This window comes from Aquarana catesbeiana, linkage group LG12 (assembly GCF_042186555.1).
Source record: "Aquarana catesbeiana isolate 2022-GZ linkage group LG12, ASM4218655v1, whole genome shotgun sequence".
Taxonomy (NCBI): Eukaryota; Metazoa; Chordata; class Amphibia; order Anura; family Ranidae; genus Aquarana; species Aquarana catesbeiana.
In genome coordinates this window covers 27,468,117-27,481,018 of record NC_133335.1, presented here as the reverse complement: position 1 = coordinate 27,481,018, position 12,902 = coordinate 27,468,117, and the positions used below count along the sequence as shown (strand labels likewise).

Here is a 12,902-nt window from a genome sequence, read left to right as displayed (position 1 = left end):
GATCAACCAATTATCGGCGGCCGTTATTCACTTTTTTAGAAGTATCGGTCAAAAAACTGATCTTACCGATATTGCTACAAGGGGTTTTACCGGGTCGATGAATGCAGCTGTTTGCGTCACCCCGGTACCGTTCTTTTAGAGCGGACGGTTGGCTTTATTGTGATAACAACTGATGTGGCTCAGCAGTCCGCTTGCCGGACTCTCCTGTCCAAACGGGAAGCCTGAGCCACCAGCTGCCACGTCTGCAGCCTGGCCGAAGACCCAAACGAAGCTGATGGTGTGTGTGATTGATTCTGCACAGGAGAACCGCCCTGTAGGATTATATCTGCTACAGGGCGGGTGGTTATAGCAGTACAAAGTTTTGTTTTGTTTTTTTTACCTTTAAAAAAAAAAAAAAAAAAAAAAAGCTGCTCCCCCCCCCCCTTAATTGCTTATCTGATCCCCATCTCAGTCTTGCATTGTGCCATCTGCAGCAGCTCTTCCCTGCTCTCTCTTGTCACAGGAGACACAGGCAGCAGTGGAAGCCATTGGCTCCTGCTCCTGTCAGTCACATCCTGTGAGGGGGCGGTCCTGTGTCACATCGTACTGTGTGTGTAATAGATGCACACAGCCTGGCTCAGGATCAAGCTCGCAAGCAGCTTTCTATGGGGGCGCTCAAAGAAAAGGAGGAGCCAAGATTGTGGGCGGGGGATCACAGAGGGGAGGTGGGAGGATGCTCTGTGCAAAACCATTTCACAAAGGACGCAAGTATGACTTGTTTTTGAGAGAAAAAAAAAAAACAAGCTTTACAATCACTTTTAAAGGTCCAGACACGTTTTCAGGCTCAGGCAACTCAGTAAATAAGCGTTAACTCACGGGTCAGGTTAGGGGTTTGGGCACGTTTGGAATACTTGTGGTGCCAAAAATAGCCGGATGATCATTTGTGTTTAATAAACGCATTCACCAACGTGTTCATGTTGAGTCAGATTTGTAGATATTTGCCCAACATCTGGATTACCGGGGGGGTCGCAGTAACTGCCTCGTGTATGATGAATTCTGTTGTTGCTGTACACCATATAGAACATGCTTTTATGCTGTGTGATGATTACCTTGCTCTGGAGGTTTCCTAAATTTTGATTACTGAAACACATTCCAGCTTTTCCTCCTTATTACCCAAGTAATATTTTTGATCTGTTTTTTTTTTCAGCACGAATCTGAGATCCTCCCGTTCCCAAACTCTGAGAAGAACTTTATACTTCCTGAGGAGATCATCCAGGAGGTGAAGGAAGGTGAGCTCCTACTTTTCCTGGATTATTATGCAGTTAAAATGTTACCCCAGCATTTCATATTCCTGATATGTGCCTCTTGTATCATGTAAAGTGAGGGGGGGGGGAGGAGTATTTGATGCCCTGTTGATTTTGTACGTTTGCCCACTGACAAAGAAATGATCAGTCCATAATTTTAACGGTAGGTTTATTTTAACAGCGAGAGGCAGAATAACACATTTCAAAAAAGGTATAAATTTTATTTGCGTTTAAATGAGTGAAATAAGTATTTGACCCCTTTGCAAAACATGACTTGGTGGCAAAACCCTTGTTGGCAATCACAGAGGTCAGATGTTTCTTCTAGTTGGCCACACAAGGTTTGCACACATCTCAGGAGGGATTTTGTCCCACTCCTCTTTGCAGATCCTTTCCAAGTAATGAAGGTTTCGAGGCTGACATTTGGTAACTCAAATCTTCAGCTCCCTCCACATATTTTCTATGGGATTAAGGTCTGGAGACTGGCTAGGTGACTCCAGGACCTTAATGGGCTTCTTCTTGAGGCACTCCTATGCTGCCTTTTGTGTTTTGGGTCATTGTCATGCTGGAATACCCATTCATGACCCATTTTCAATGTCTTGTCTGAGGAAGGAGATTCTCACCCAAGATTTGACGGTACATGGCCCCCGTCCATCGTTCACTTGATGCGGTGAAGTTGTCCTGTCCCCTTAGTAGAAGAACACCCCCAAAGCATAATGTTTCCACCTCCATGTTTGACAGTGAACACGGTGTTCTTGGGGTCATAGGCAGCATTCCTCCTCCCCCAAACACGGCGTGTTGAGTTGAAGCCAAAGAGCTCGATTTTGGTCTCATCTGACCATGACACTGTTACTCAGTTCTCCTCTGAATCATTCAGATGTTCAATAGCAAACTTCAATCAGACCTGTACATGTGCTTTTTAGAGCAGGGGGACCTTGTGGGCGCTGCAGGATTTCAGTCCTTCATGGCGTAGTGTGTTACCATTTGTTTTCTTGGTGACTATGGTCTCAGCTGCATTGAGATCATTGACAAGATTCTCCCGTGTAGTTCTGGGATCATTCCTCACCGTTCTCCTGATCATGAAACTTCACAAAGTTAGATCTTGCATGGGCACCCCCCCCCCCCCCTGCCCCCTCCACATAGGCAGAGGGAAGAAGAAACATGTAGAGCTGTGCTGTGAATAAACAAGCTCTCTGCTTATCTGTTTCTAAGTTCCCTCCCCCTCACAAATTTTACTGTACTTGTGTTTAAAAAGTATCCACTTCTTTGTATTATTTTTGTGAAATACCTGGTGATCTTGCCAGTCCCCCTTCTTTCCTATTTTAAACTGGCCACTTCAGGCATGAGAGCTCATCCATCCCAGTGTGGTCATTTTTTCTGGCTGTGCTGGGAGAACCGCCTGCCTGTCCTTCAATGGTCAGACTTGTACTGGACACACTCCCGTGCAAAGCCATTCAATGGGAAGATCGTGTACTGCTGTTTCTCTATCCTCACATCTCCAAGCCTCTTATGCAGCTGAGAGCGGAGTTCATGTGATCAATAATAATGAAGGAAAAATGTTTTTTAAATTATACATACAGGCAGTCCCCGAGTTACGAACGGGTTAGGGACTGCCGGTTTGTTCTGTCGAATATGTTCGTAAGTCAGAAGCGCATGCGCAGAACAACAGAGACGTCCTTTTCCGATGGTCTGTCAAGTAGCTGCGCGTGCGCAGACATAGTTTTCTGTTTTTTTTTTTTTTTATTTCCGATGTGCCCGCCGTCAAAGTGGGCACGCATGCACAGACATCACACCACCTCCCGTTCGTAAGTAGGAGTCGTTCGCAAGTTGGTTCGTAACTTGTGGACTGCCTGTACACCATGCTTTGCCTTTCATTTCGATTTTAAACTGAATGGGTTGTTTTACAAGTTGAGGGCTCACATAAACTTTGAATATCTAACATAAGTTCATGTCCAGCATAGGTATAGAAGTCGAGAAACCAAAAATGTCCTTTTTAATTTTATGATTTGTTTTTAATGCAATTTTATTTTTCAAATTTTTTTAAATAACTTACGGGGGGGGGGGCGGGGGTAGAACGGGAATCTGTCAATGTAAACAAACAGATCCACGTGCTGTCAGGGGAGTAGAGAGAAATCGTCTCTTCCTAGTGATTAGGAACTCTCTGTACTCTCAGTCCCCTCCCCCCATAGTTAGAAACACCTCCCTAGAGAACACTTAACCCCTTGATCGCTCCCTAGTGTTAACCACTTCCCTACCAGTGACATTTATACAGTAATCAGTGCATTTTTATAGCACTTATCGCTGTATAAATGTCACTGGTCCCAAAAAAGTGTGTAAAAAAAAAAAAAGTCTGATCTGTCTGCCACAATGTTGCAGTCCCGCTAAAAATCACAGATCCACCGCCATTACAAGGAAAAAATATATAGAATAAAAATGGCATAAATCTATCCCCAATTTTGTAGACGCTATAACTTTTGTGCAAACCAATCCAATATACGCTTATTGCAAATTTATTTTAATTTTTGTACGAAAAATATGTAGTAGAATACATACTGGCCTAAACTGATGAAGAAATTAGTTTATTCTTTACATATTTTTATTGGATATGTATTATAGCAAAAAGTAAATTTTATTTTTATTTTTTTTTTTTCAAAATTGTCGCTCTTTTTTTGTTTATAGCGCAAAAAATAAAAAACGCAGAGATGATCAAATACCACCAAAAGAAAGCTCTATTTGTGGGGAAAAAAGGACATCAATTTTGTTTTGGGTACAGTGTCGCACGACCGCGCAATTGTCAGTTAAAGTGACTCAGTGCTGTATCGCAAAAAATGGCCTGGTCATAAAGGCGGTAAATTTAAATCTTCCATGCCTTTTTACCACTTCCTTTCCCCTTCTTCTTTTTTTTTGTAGTGTTGTGCTTGTTAACCACTTACCGACCGGCCACTGTATATATACGTCATTAGTTTGAAGGTGGATATCTCGGTAACGGCAGCAACTGCTGCCACAACCGAGGTATCCATCTTTAGGGCCGGCGGTTCTGTTTACGATTAATGGTGGTCTCTGAGGCGGATTCGCCGCAAGATCACCGTTATCGGCGGCGGGAGAGGTGCCATCCCGCCGCTCTCCCGTGCCCTCCGCCGCTTACCGGAGCCGTCGGTAGCGGCGGAGGCGATCGGGACCTGTCACGTCCGTGGTATGGAGATGAGTGAGCGGAACATGGCCCCCACCCGTCTCCATACCATAGGAGGGCGGAAGCGACGTCATAACGTCAGCTCCGCCCATATGTCTTAAGGGCATATTTTTTTGTTGTCATTTTTTCAAATGACAATTTTTTTTTTTTTTTTTTTTTTTTTTTTTTTTTTTTTTTGCATTTAAGTCCAAATATGAGATCTGAGGACTTTTTGACCCCAGATCTCATATTTAAGGACATGTCATGCTTTTTTCTATTACAAGGGATGTTTACATTCCTTGTAACAGGAATAAAAGTGATCCAATTTTTTTTTTTTTTTTAAACAGTGAAAAAATAAATAAAATAAAGTAAAATAAATAAGATAAAAAAATAAAATTTTTAAAGAGCCCCGTCCCGACGAGCTCGCACACAGAAGCAAACACATACGTGAGTAGCGCCCACGTATGAAAACGGTGGTCAAACCAAACATGTGAGGTATCGCCGCGACCGGTAGAGCGAGAGCAACAATTCTAGACCTGATCTGAACGACCCTCTGTTAGCTCCTGTCACTACTGTAAGGAACAGGGGATTGTGGGGGATTTGGGAGTGGGGAGGGGGGGATATTTGTAGGGGTTGTGCTGGGAGGGTGATTTGGTTCAGGGGGTTGTGCTCTAGAAACTTCTCTCTTATCTCACTTCTCTCTGTATCACAGCTAAATAACTCTTTGCTCATGGTCAAGGGAGAATTTGCCAGTTCTGTCATTTTGAATAAATGTTTGATATTTCAGGTAAAGTAACCACAGAGGATGATGGGAAAGAAGAAGGCAAGGAAGATGTAGATGTCAATTCCGTCTCCGATGAAGGTGAGAACTATTTTTTTTTTTTTCCCCCTTTTTGGAGGCATTTAGAATCTTGAAGGCACGTTATTTTCTCTTTATATTTGGTACGATTTAGTACAGGAAAGGTAAGAAGAAGGAAGCCGGTCATGTGATAATTGACAGGTTATGTGATCAGGCTCTTCTTTTATCACATCTACATTTCAAGTGGTTCCAAAGGCAAAGACCCTTTTTTATCTTAATGCAGGGAATGCATTAGGGTAAAAAATGTCCCAGCAGTTGTATGCCCCCCCTCATACACTTACCTGGGTCATATCTTGATCCAGTGCTGTGCCCATCTGTAGCGGCACTGGTCTCTGTTCTTTCCTCACAGGACACAGAGGCAGCAATAGGAGCCATTGGCTCTTGTGCTGTCAATCAAATCCTGTGAGGAGGGAGTGGGGTGCAGGGCTGAGCCACGCTGTATGTGTTTATAGATGCACACAGCAAGGCGCTGGATCACTCGTGCACATGTGCCCCATAGTACACAGCTTGCTATGGGTTGGGGGGGGGGGCCACACACACAAGAGGCAGAGCCAAGAGTGCTGGCAGGGAACCCCAAGAGAGGAGGTTCGGGACTGCTCTGCACCATATTATTGCACAGAGCAGGATAAGTATTGCATGTTTATTATGCTAAGGGAAAAAATGAAGCCTTTACAACCACTTTAAAATTGAAATGTGGAGTGTTTACCAAAAACCTGGTATCAGAGTTTTATGTATGACCTACACATCGATCTGTCACTATAGTTGCATCAAGTCTTTGCTTGCTCACAGCTTTTACTAACTCTTCTACAACTTCAGGAAAAAGTGCTGAGAAACCGAGCACCAAGGAGAAGGAAAGAACTCTGTCCGAATCAGGCTCCAAAGAGTCAGGTGACAAGAGGAAGAGGAACCGTCAGACAGAGAAAGTTCTCAATGCCAGCAGTAATCCTTCTAGTCCCAATGCCAACAAGAGGCGGCGCACGTAGGCGGCAGACTGTCAACGGGTACTAGGCATTTTATACTACAGCAATACAACTTGCACCCCTATTAAAGCAAAATCTTTTTTTTTTTTTTTTTTTTCATTTTTGGATAGAGTGAGGGAGGTTTATAACCCCTGTCAGTTTTCTTTTGTCATGTGTGCCCCATTGGGGAGATTTACCTTAATCTCCTGTCCCATAGCCAAAACAGGAAGTAAGAGAAAATCCCTGCAAATTATGGGAATCTCTTGAGCCCCCCCCCAGCTCTCCAAAACTAAACTATTGGATGGGTTCTTCTCTATTCGTGTTCTGGGGACCACCTAAAATTTGTGATTTTCTTTTACCTTCACTTTCAATGATAATGGTGAACAGGACAAACAGAGGATGAATCTCCCCAACTGGGGCACAGACAGCAATAACAACTCACTATCCAAAACTAAAAAAAAAAAAAAAAAAAAAAAAAGTATTGCCTTTAGTTAATACTTCAATCCTACTATTAAATGTTTTTAATGTTTTTAAAGTATTTGTATTTATTAAAAAAAAAAAGAAAAACCTTTAAAAATCCTCTTTTATGTTGCTTCTGTTTTTTCCTTTTGATTAAAAAAAAAAATCAAAACATTGTTTCCCGTGTAAAGGTGCAAATGGCACAATCGCAACCAGTCTGATTACTGGAGAGACCAGTTTACTGCCGTCCAAAGGGGAAAACGGGTTGGGTTGCTTTTGTAACACCTACACATTCCTCTATTACTCTCACAGGAAAAGGTTCAAGTTGTGCTTTATCCAAAACTGAAGCATTTTTAGGTGCTATAAAGCAGACAAGCCAAAAATCTATAAAACAAGATCTTTTGTCTCCAATAATTTTTATTGAATATTTCAAAAAGGGTACAAATATTACATATGACAGCAACTGAAATGTAACCCTTTACAGAGGTGTAGAGTCATTAGAAGAATTGGGATAATTGCAGCGTTCCCAAGATGTGATACAGAGAGAGAATATAAGATCAAGAGATCCTGTGGTTCTATAGGCAGAGCACAGGTGAACCATGGGCATCCGAGACTCGAGGAGCGCCCAGTTTATCCCGAGTCTAGAACCTGGGGGCCTCAAACTCACGTCTGCTGAGCGTATAACTAAACCATGTTCAAAAAATCAAGGGAATGACTCAAAGTGGTTTTAAAGCCTTAAGGTTTTTTACCTTTTTTAATGCATTTAATAACTGCCCCAACATAAGATGTAAAATGGAGAATATCCTATGAGGCTATCCGCAGATAGCAGTTTATAAAGAGGCTTAGAGCCCATTTATAAATCTTATCAGATATCTTGTATTGACATAGTGGGGTTAGTTCCCCCTTCCTGTTTTTGGGGCACCTGGACATCCAGCAAATTTATGTCGCCCTTCAGCCTCTTTAGTCTATAAATACAGCACTTTGATCCTATACATCTCATTCATATATCCTCTCAAGGAAGCAGACTTTTGTGCAGAAGATTGAGAAAACGGCCCTATCCCTGGTGGCTGGAACATCTGATGAACCCATGTTTGGGAACCTGGGAATGTGTAAACATGATTAAACAGTGGCCAATAAAGGGGACATATACTGTATGGAGATGTATAGGCGGTACATAATTGTATCTCCACATTTTGTTAGTACTAATGTTTCCACTGTGTTTATTATGTCAAGCTTTTAACCTGTACAAATAAAAGATCTTTCTTTTTGCTTTGTCTGACTTTATAGCACCTTAAAAATCCTGGTGTATCATTTTGGTTTCATACTCCTTTTGGGATGTGGTGCTTAGAAACTCGCGTATCAAGGCTTGAGGACAAGATCTATGATCATACCCTGTGCTTTAAATTGCAGTAGTTGCCCTGTGCCTGTGAGTGTCACCAGGGTAAGTTCCATGTGATATTAAATGCTAAAAATCAATATGTGGCGCCGCACCCACAATATTGATTTTTTTGTAGCATTTGCGTTTATGTGGCTTGTTCTGACCTGATATTATATGAGAGACCAATGCTTACTTCAATTATTTCAAACCCCCACGGTTTCTTACCCCCCTCTTACATCTGAGGATTAACCCATTGAGGAGTCTGACAGTAGAGACACCACCGGGGGGGGGTTCCCCAACAAGCGACCACACTAGAGATAGATGTACACTCACCCTGAATATTAAAGTGGAGTTCCGCTCATCTGATACCCCCCCCACCCCACCCCCCTCCGGTGCCACAATTGGCACCTTTCAGGGGGGTGCAGATACCTGTATTAGGTATCTGCCCCCACTTCCGGGAATAGACTCCCGTGGGAGTCACCCCCCTTCCTGCACCCCCCCTCCCCCCCCCCGCTGTCTCCTGGGAAACACACTGGTCCCAGGAGATAGCAGGGACCACTTAGGACGCGCAGCGCAACTCACGCATGCGCAGTAGGGAACCGGGAAGTGAAGCCGCAACACTTCATTTTCTTATTCCCTCACCGAGAATGGCGGCGGCAGCAGCCGAGAGCCGAGCTACTGCTCGGCTTCGGCTGCTGACATCGCTGGTCTCCTGGACAGGTAAGTGTCCGTTTTATCAACAGTCAGCAGCTGCAGTATTTGTAGCTACTGGCTTTTAATAATTTTTTTTTCAGGTGGACTCCCTCTTTAACCACCTATGTGGAGCACCCGACCTTCATTGAATTAAAGAGCACAAGCACTTTACGTAACACTATGGGACTTTTTTTATTTTATTTATTTTACCTATGAATTAATGGTTGGATAATTTTAAATGCCTAGCGCTGTGTATATTTACACATATTGAAGTTTAGCAAGTTACATGTTGTCATGTAGTTGTTTAGATCTACTATAAGAAATGGTTCGGTTCTATGATACGCAGCACACAACAAAGCAGTATTTGTTAAAGTGGTTGTGAAGGTTTTTTACCTTAAGGCATTTTATGCATAAAGGTAAAAAAAACATTCTCTGTGCCCCCCCTCCCCCCCCCCTATCCTTACCTGAGTCGGATCTGGATCCAGTGATGTGCACAAGAGCAGAGACTCTCTCCCCCCTCATTGGCTCAGACACAGCAGCAGGGGCCATTGACTCCCAACAACCACAGCCGGGGAGAAGGGAGTAGGAAGCAGGGCCGAGCCACGCTCTTTGTATCTTATGAGGACACATAGCAGGGTTCGGGAGGGAGCATGCATAAATGCCCCTAGAGAAAGCGGCTTGCTATGGAGATACTCGGCTGGGAGGGAGAAACCAGCAGCCCCGGCAGGGGACCTTTAGAAAAGGAGGATCGGGCCTGCTCTGTTAAAAAGCATTGTACAGAACAGGTAAAAATGACATGTTTCTTATTTTAATTATGCCTTGGACCTCTTAGTTTCACACTTTTTCGATGAACTCTTATTTAACAAGTCCTTTTAGGAGTTCCTGGTAATACATATTTCCCATTACTCCCTTCCCAAGATCGATCTGTATTTTAACTCTTTGCTCCCTTTGACAGCTACCAGCTGACACTTTGCATTGCTGACAGCTGTTTAACCTGGCTGTCACTGCCAGCTTAGGCTACATTCATGCTTGTGATGGAATGCATTTAGTTTGCTGTGTGCAGGCGGCATTTACAACCACCAGCAAGAAACTACTGATTGAATGAAATTAACAGGTGCACTAGATGGGCAACAATGAGACGACCTCCAAAACAGGAATAGTTTTACAGATGGAGGCCGCTGACGTTTTTTTTTTTTCCCCTACTCATCTTTTTTGACTGTATTTCACGTACGTGCCGTTGCTTCAGTTTGCTTCAGTGCACATGTGCCGATTATGTCGGCACATGCAAATACAGGGGATATCTCCTAAACCGTGCAGGTTTAGGAGCTATACGGGGTAGCTACAGGCAAGTCTTATTATAGGCTTACCTGTAGCAAAAAGTGGTCTGTAGGGGTTTACAACCACTTCAAATATTTGAGTTTAGATATAAGATGCCATTTGAAGATCTACCTGAACAACATAAAAAAGATCAAAGATCACTGGGGTTTGGCGCTCCTTTTTTTTTTTTTTTTTTGGGTGGTAGTAAAGTCCTCTTTTGAACTTGTACCTACAGGAAAGCCGATCAGGTATACCTGTAGGTACAGTGAATATCTCCTTAACTTGCACTGTTCAGGAGATATTCACACGGGATGCAGCCTGTGACACCACAGGCGCATGCGCTCTGAAGGAAAGGCATACCCGTGCTGTACCTTCAGAGTTCCGTGCCAGTGCCGTGACTCCCGCACGCATGCACGGGAGAGACGTCATAGCAGGTCAGCCATTCTTACAGCCGGAGCCCATGAGCCTGTTGGGAAGACCAGGGGAAGCCCTGTCAGCGGTGTCAGCACGCCTCTGGAGGGCTTCATTCTAAGGCAGTGGTTCTCAACTCCTGTCCTCAGGACCCACGAACAGGCCAGGTTTGCAAGATAACTGAAATACATGACAGGTGATCTCAATGATTGCAGTATTCTAGTCTGCATCTCCCCAAGGTAATACTTAAAATCTGGCCTGTTAGTGAGGACAGGAGTTGAGAACCACTGTTCTAAGGTATTTCATAATGTGCTAGTATGCGATTATGCCATTGCCTTGCAGGGGATGTTTTTTTTTTTTTAAATCCCAAGTTTACTACCGCTTCAACTAGCAAGGCCTTATTAAATAGTAAGGAAAAATATAATAAAACAATTGTCATAAAAATATAAACTTAGCCTACCTTAAAGGTGTCAGTCAGCAGGGCAGTGGACTTTTTTACTTTTTTTTTTTTTTTCATGTTTGTTGGAAGGCTGTGGTGAAATATCAGGGTTCTCACCAGACCCTTGATGTCTCACTTTTGAGACACAGGAAAGAGATTGAGGACACAGTCCTCAACCTCTATCACTGCATCCTCAGTGTCACAGAATGAATGAACAGGAAGAACACTGCACTGTCTTCCTGTTTATGCACAAAGTGAAGCGCAGTAAACAATGATCAGTAAATGAATGAACACAGTGAGTGATTGGTAAATGACATATTTACCAACCCCCTTCCCCCATTCTCCATCCTGCATCCGCCGGCAGGAGAGGAGGTGGAAACAGTGCTAAGGGAGACCGGGGGAGCAGACACGGGGGACCGGGCAGCAGACGGAAGGGAAACCTGGAGAGGAGGAGTGGTGGGGTTGCATTTACTGCAACCGATCCCCTGTACTTTCCTCCTGCAGCAGCTGAAATCTGGCATGAGGGAGAGGAGGAGAACCTGGATTTCAGCTGCCACAGGAGGAGAATACAGGAAATCGGTTCCAATAAATTCTGCCCCTCCTGTTCAGGGGTCAGAAAGGAAGGGACGAGATCTACCCATCACTGGCCTGCGATTGATGGGTAGACCGAAATCGAGGGGTTGCTGACCCCCGTGCTAGGGTGTATGCTTTATCGCCATTCAAAAAAATAGGCCCTTGTTTATCCGTCATTTTAAAATGGTGTGGTGTTAGGCTGGGTTCACACTATCTTCACATGCGGCTCACAGCAGGAGTCCCCCGTTCAATGTTTCAGGTCCGATTTCAGCCTGAATTTTCGGCTGAATTCTGACCTAAAATGGACCAAAAGACGCACAGGACCCCTGTGCAGATTCTCAGCGGAGATATGTTAACCAGCTCCATAGAGAGCTGGTCAAAATCTCCTGCTATTGCGAATTGGATGCGGAGAACCCACATCCAGTTCGCAATAGTGTGAACCCAGCCTTAATCCTGGCATAAAATCTGGATTATTGAAGATTGGGGGGGTATGCCTGTTCCAAACGTCAAGCGAATATGATAAAGTGGGGCGTAGAATAGAAGGCCACAAGCTACTAGGGATCCATATTAAGGCCCCGATAGGTCGAGAAGGGCATGAGAGAACTTCAATAGATACCCACTGGGGCATGGGTCCTTTTGCAGTAGTATAGGCCAGTTGGGTTATCTGGGTAGTCTGGTGATATGGTGAAAGATAAAGTAAATCCTAAACCGCCACATGATTTTGGGCTGCATGCACACTGGGCTTAAAAAAAATAACAATTCCTGTCTGGGAACTGCTAAAAGTAGGGTCCTAAAGTAGTAAAGCAGCCTAGGCAATAGGTTCATTTTAATAGAATGCATTCTTCCAAACCTGTAGAGGGGATAATCAGACCACCTATCCAGATCCTTTTGAAGTTGTTTAAAAGGTGGTGGATAGTTTGCAATATAGAGAGTCTCCGTGGATGAAGTCAAGTGGATCCCTAGGTAAGAAATGGATTTAGACGGCAATTGAAAATTGATATTGCTGCAGATTGGGTCTACTGTAGGTTGGTGTAACTACCATCCAGGGCCACAGTTTTGTGTACATGCAATTTTAGGGCTTGACGTATTTGGTATCTATTTACTCCATGCAACCTCACCTTTTATATTACCAAAAAATGTTGTAGTGTGTGTGTGCCCTAAAATTGATTTAAAGGATAAGTTCACTTAAAAAAAATAAATAAATAAATGCCCATTTTTTTATTTTATTTTGCAGGTAAAAAAATGTGCATTTACTATTTTTTCTATTTTTTTTTAGGAGCCTGGAAAGCATTGCACCCACGATCAGCAGATCATTGACCATGCAGGTCTGCTGCAGACTGTCAGTGTGGGCTGTCTGTCCGTACA

The 12,902-nt window shown here is 43.6% G+C and overlaps 1 protein-coding gene across 1 annotated transcript in view; it reads left to right on the top strand.

Moving 5' to 3' along the window:
* The window catches only part of MRGBP (MRG domain binding protein), a 13,653-nt gene extending 6,807 nt beyond the window's left edge, over positions 1–6,846 (top strand). Inside the window, exons 3-5 of the mRNA XM_073607496.1 lie at positions 1,187–1,268; positions 5,237–5,311; positions 6,125–6,846. Coding sequence (XP_073463597.1) covers positions 1,187–1,268; positions 5,237–5,311; positions 6,125–6,291 — 324 coding nt within the window. The 3' untranslated portion in view covers positions 6,292–6,846. The remainder of the gene's footprint in view (positions 1–1,186; positions 1,269–5,236; positions 5,312–6,124) is intronic.
* The last annotated feature ends 6,056 nt before the right edge of the window (positions 6,847–12,902 follow it).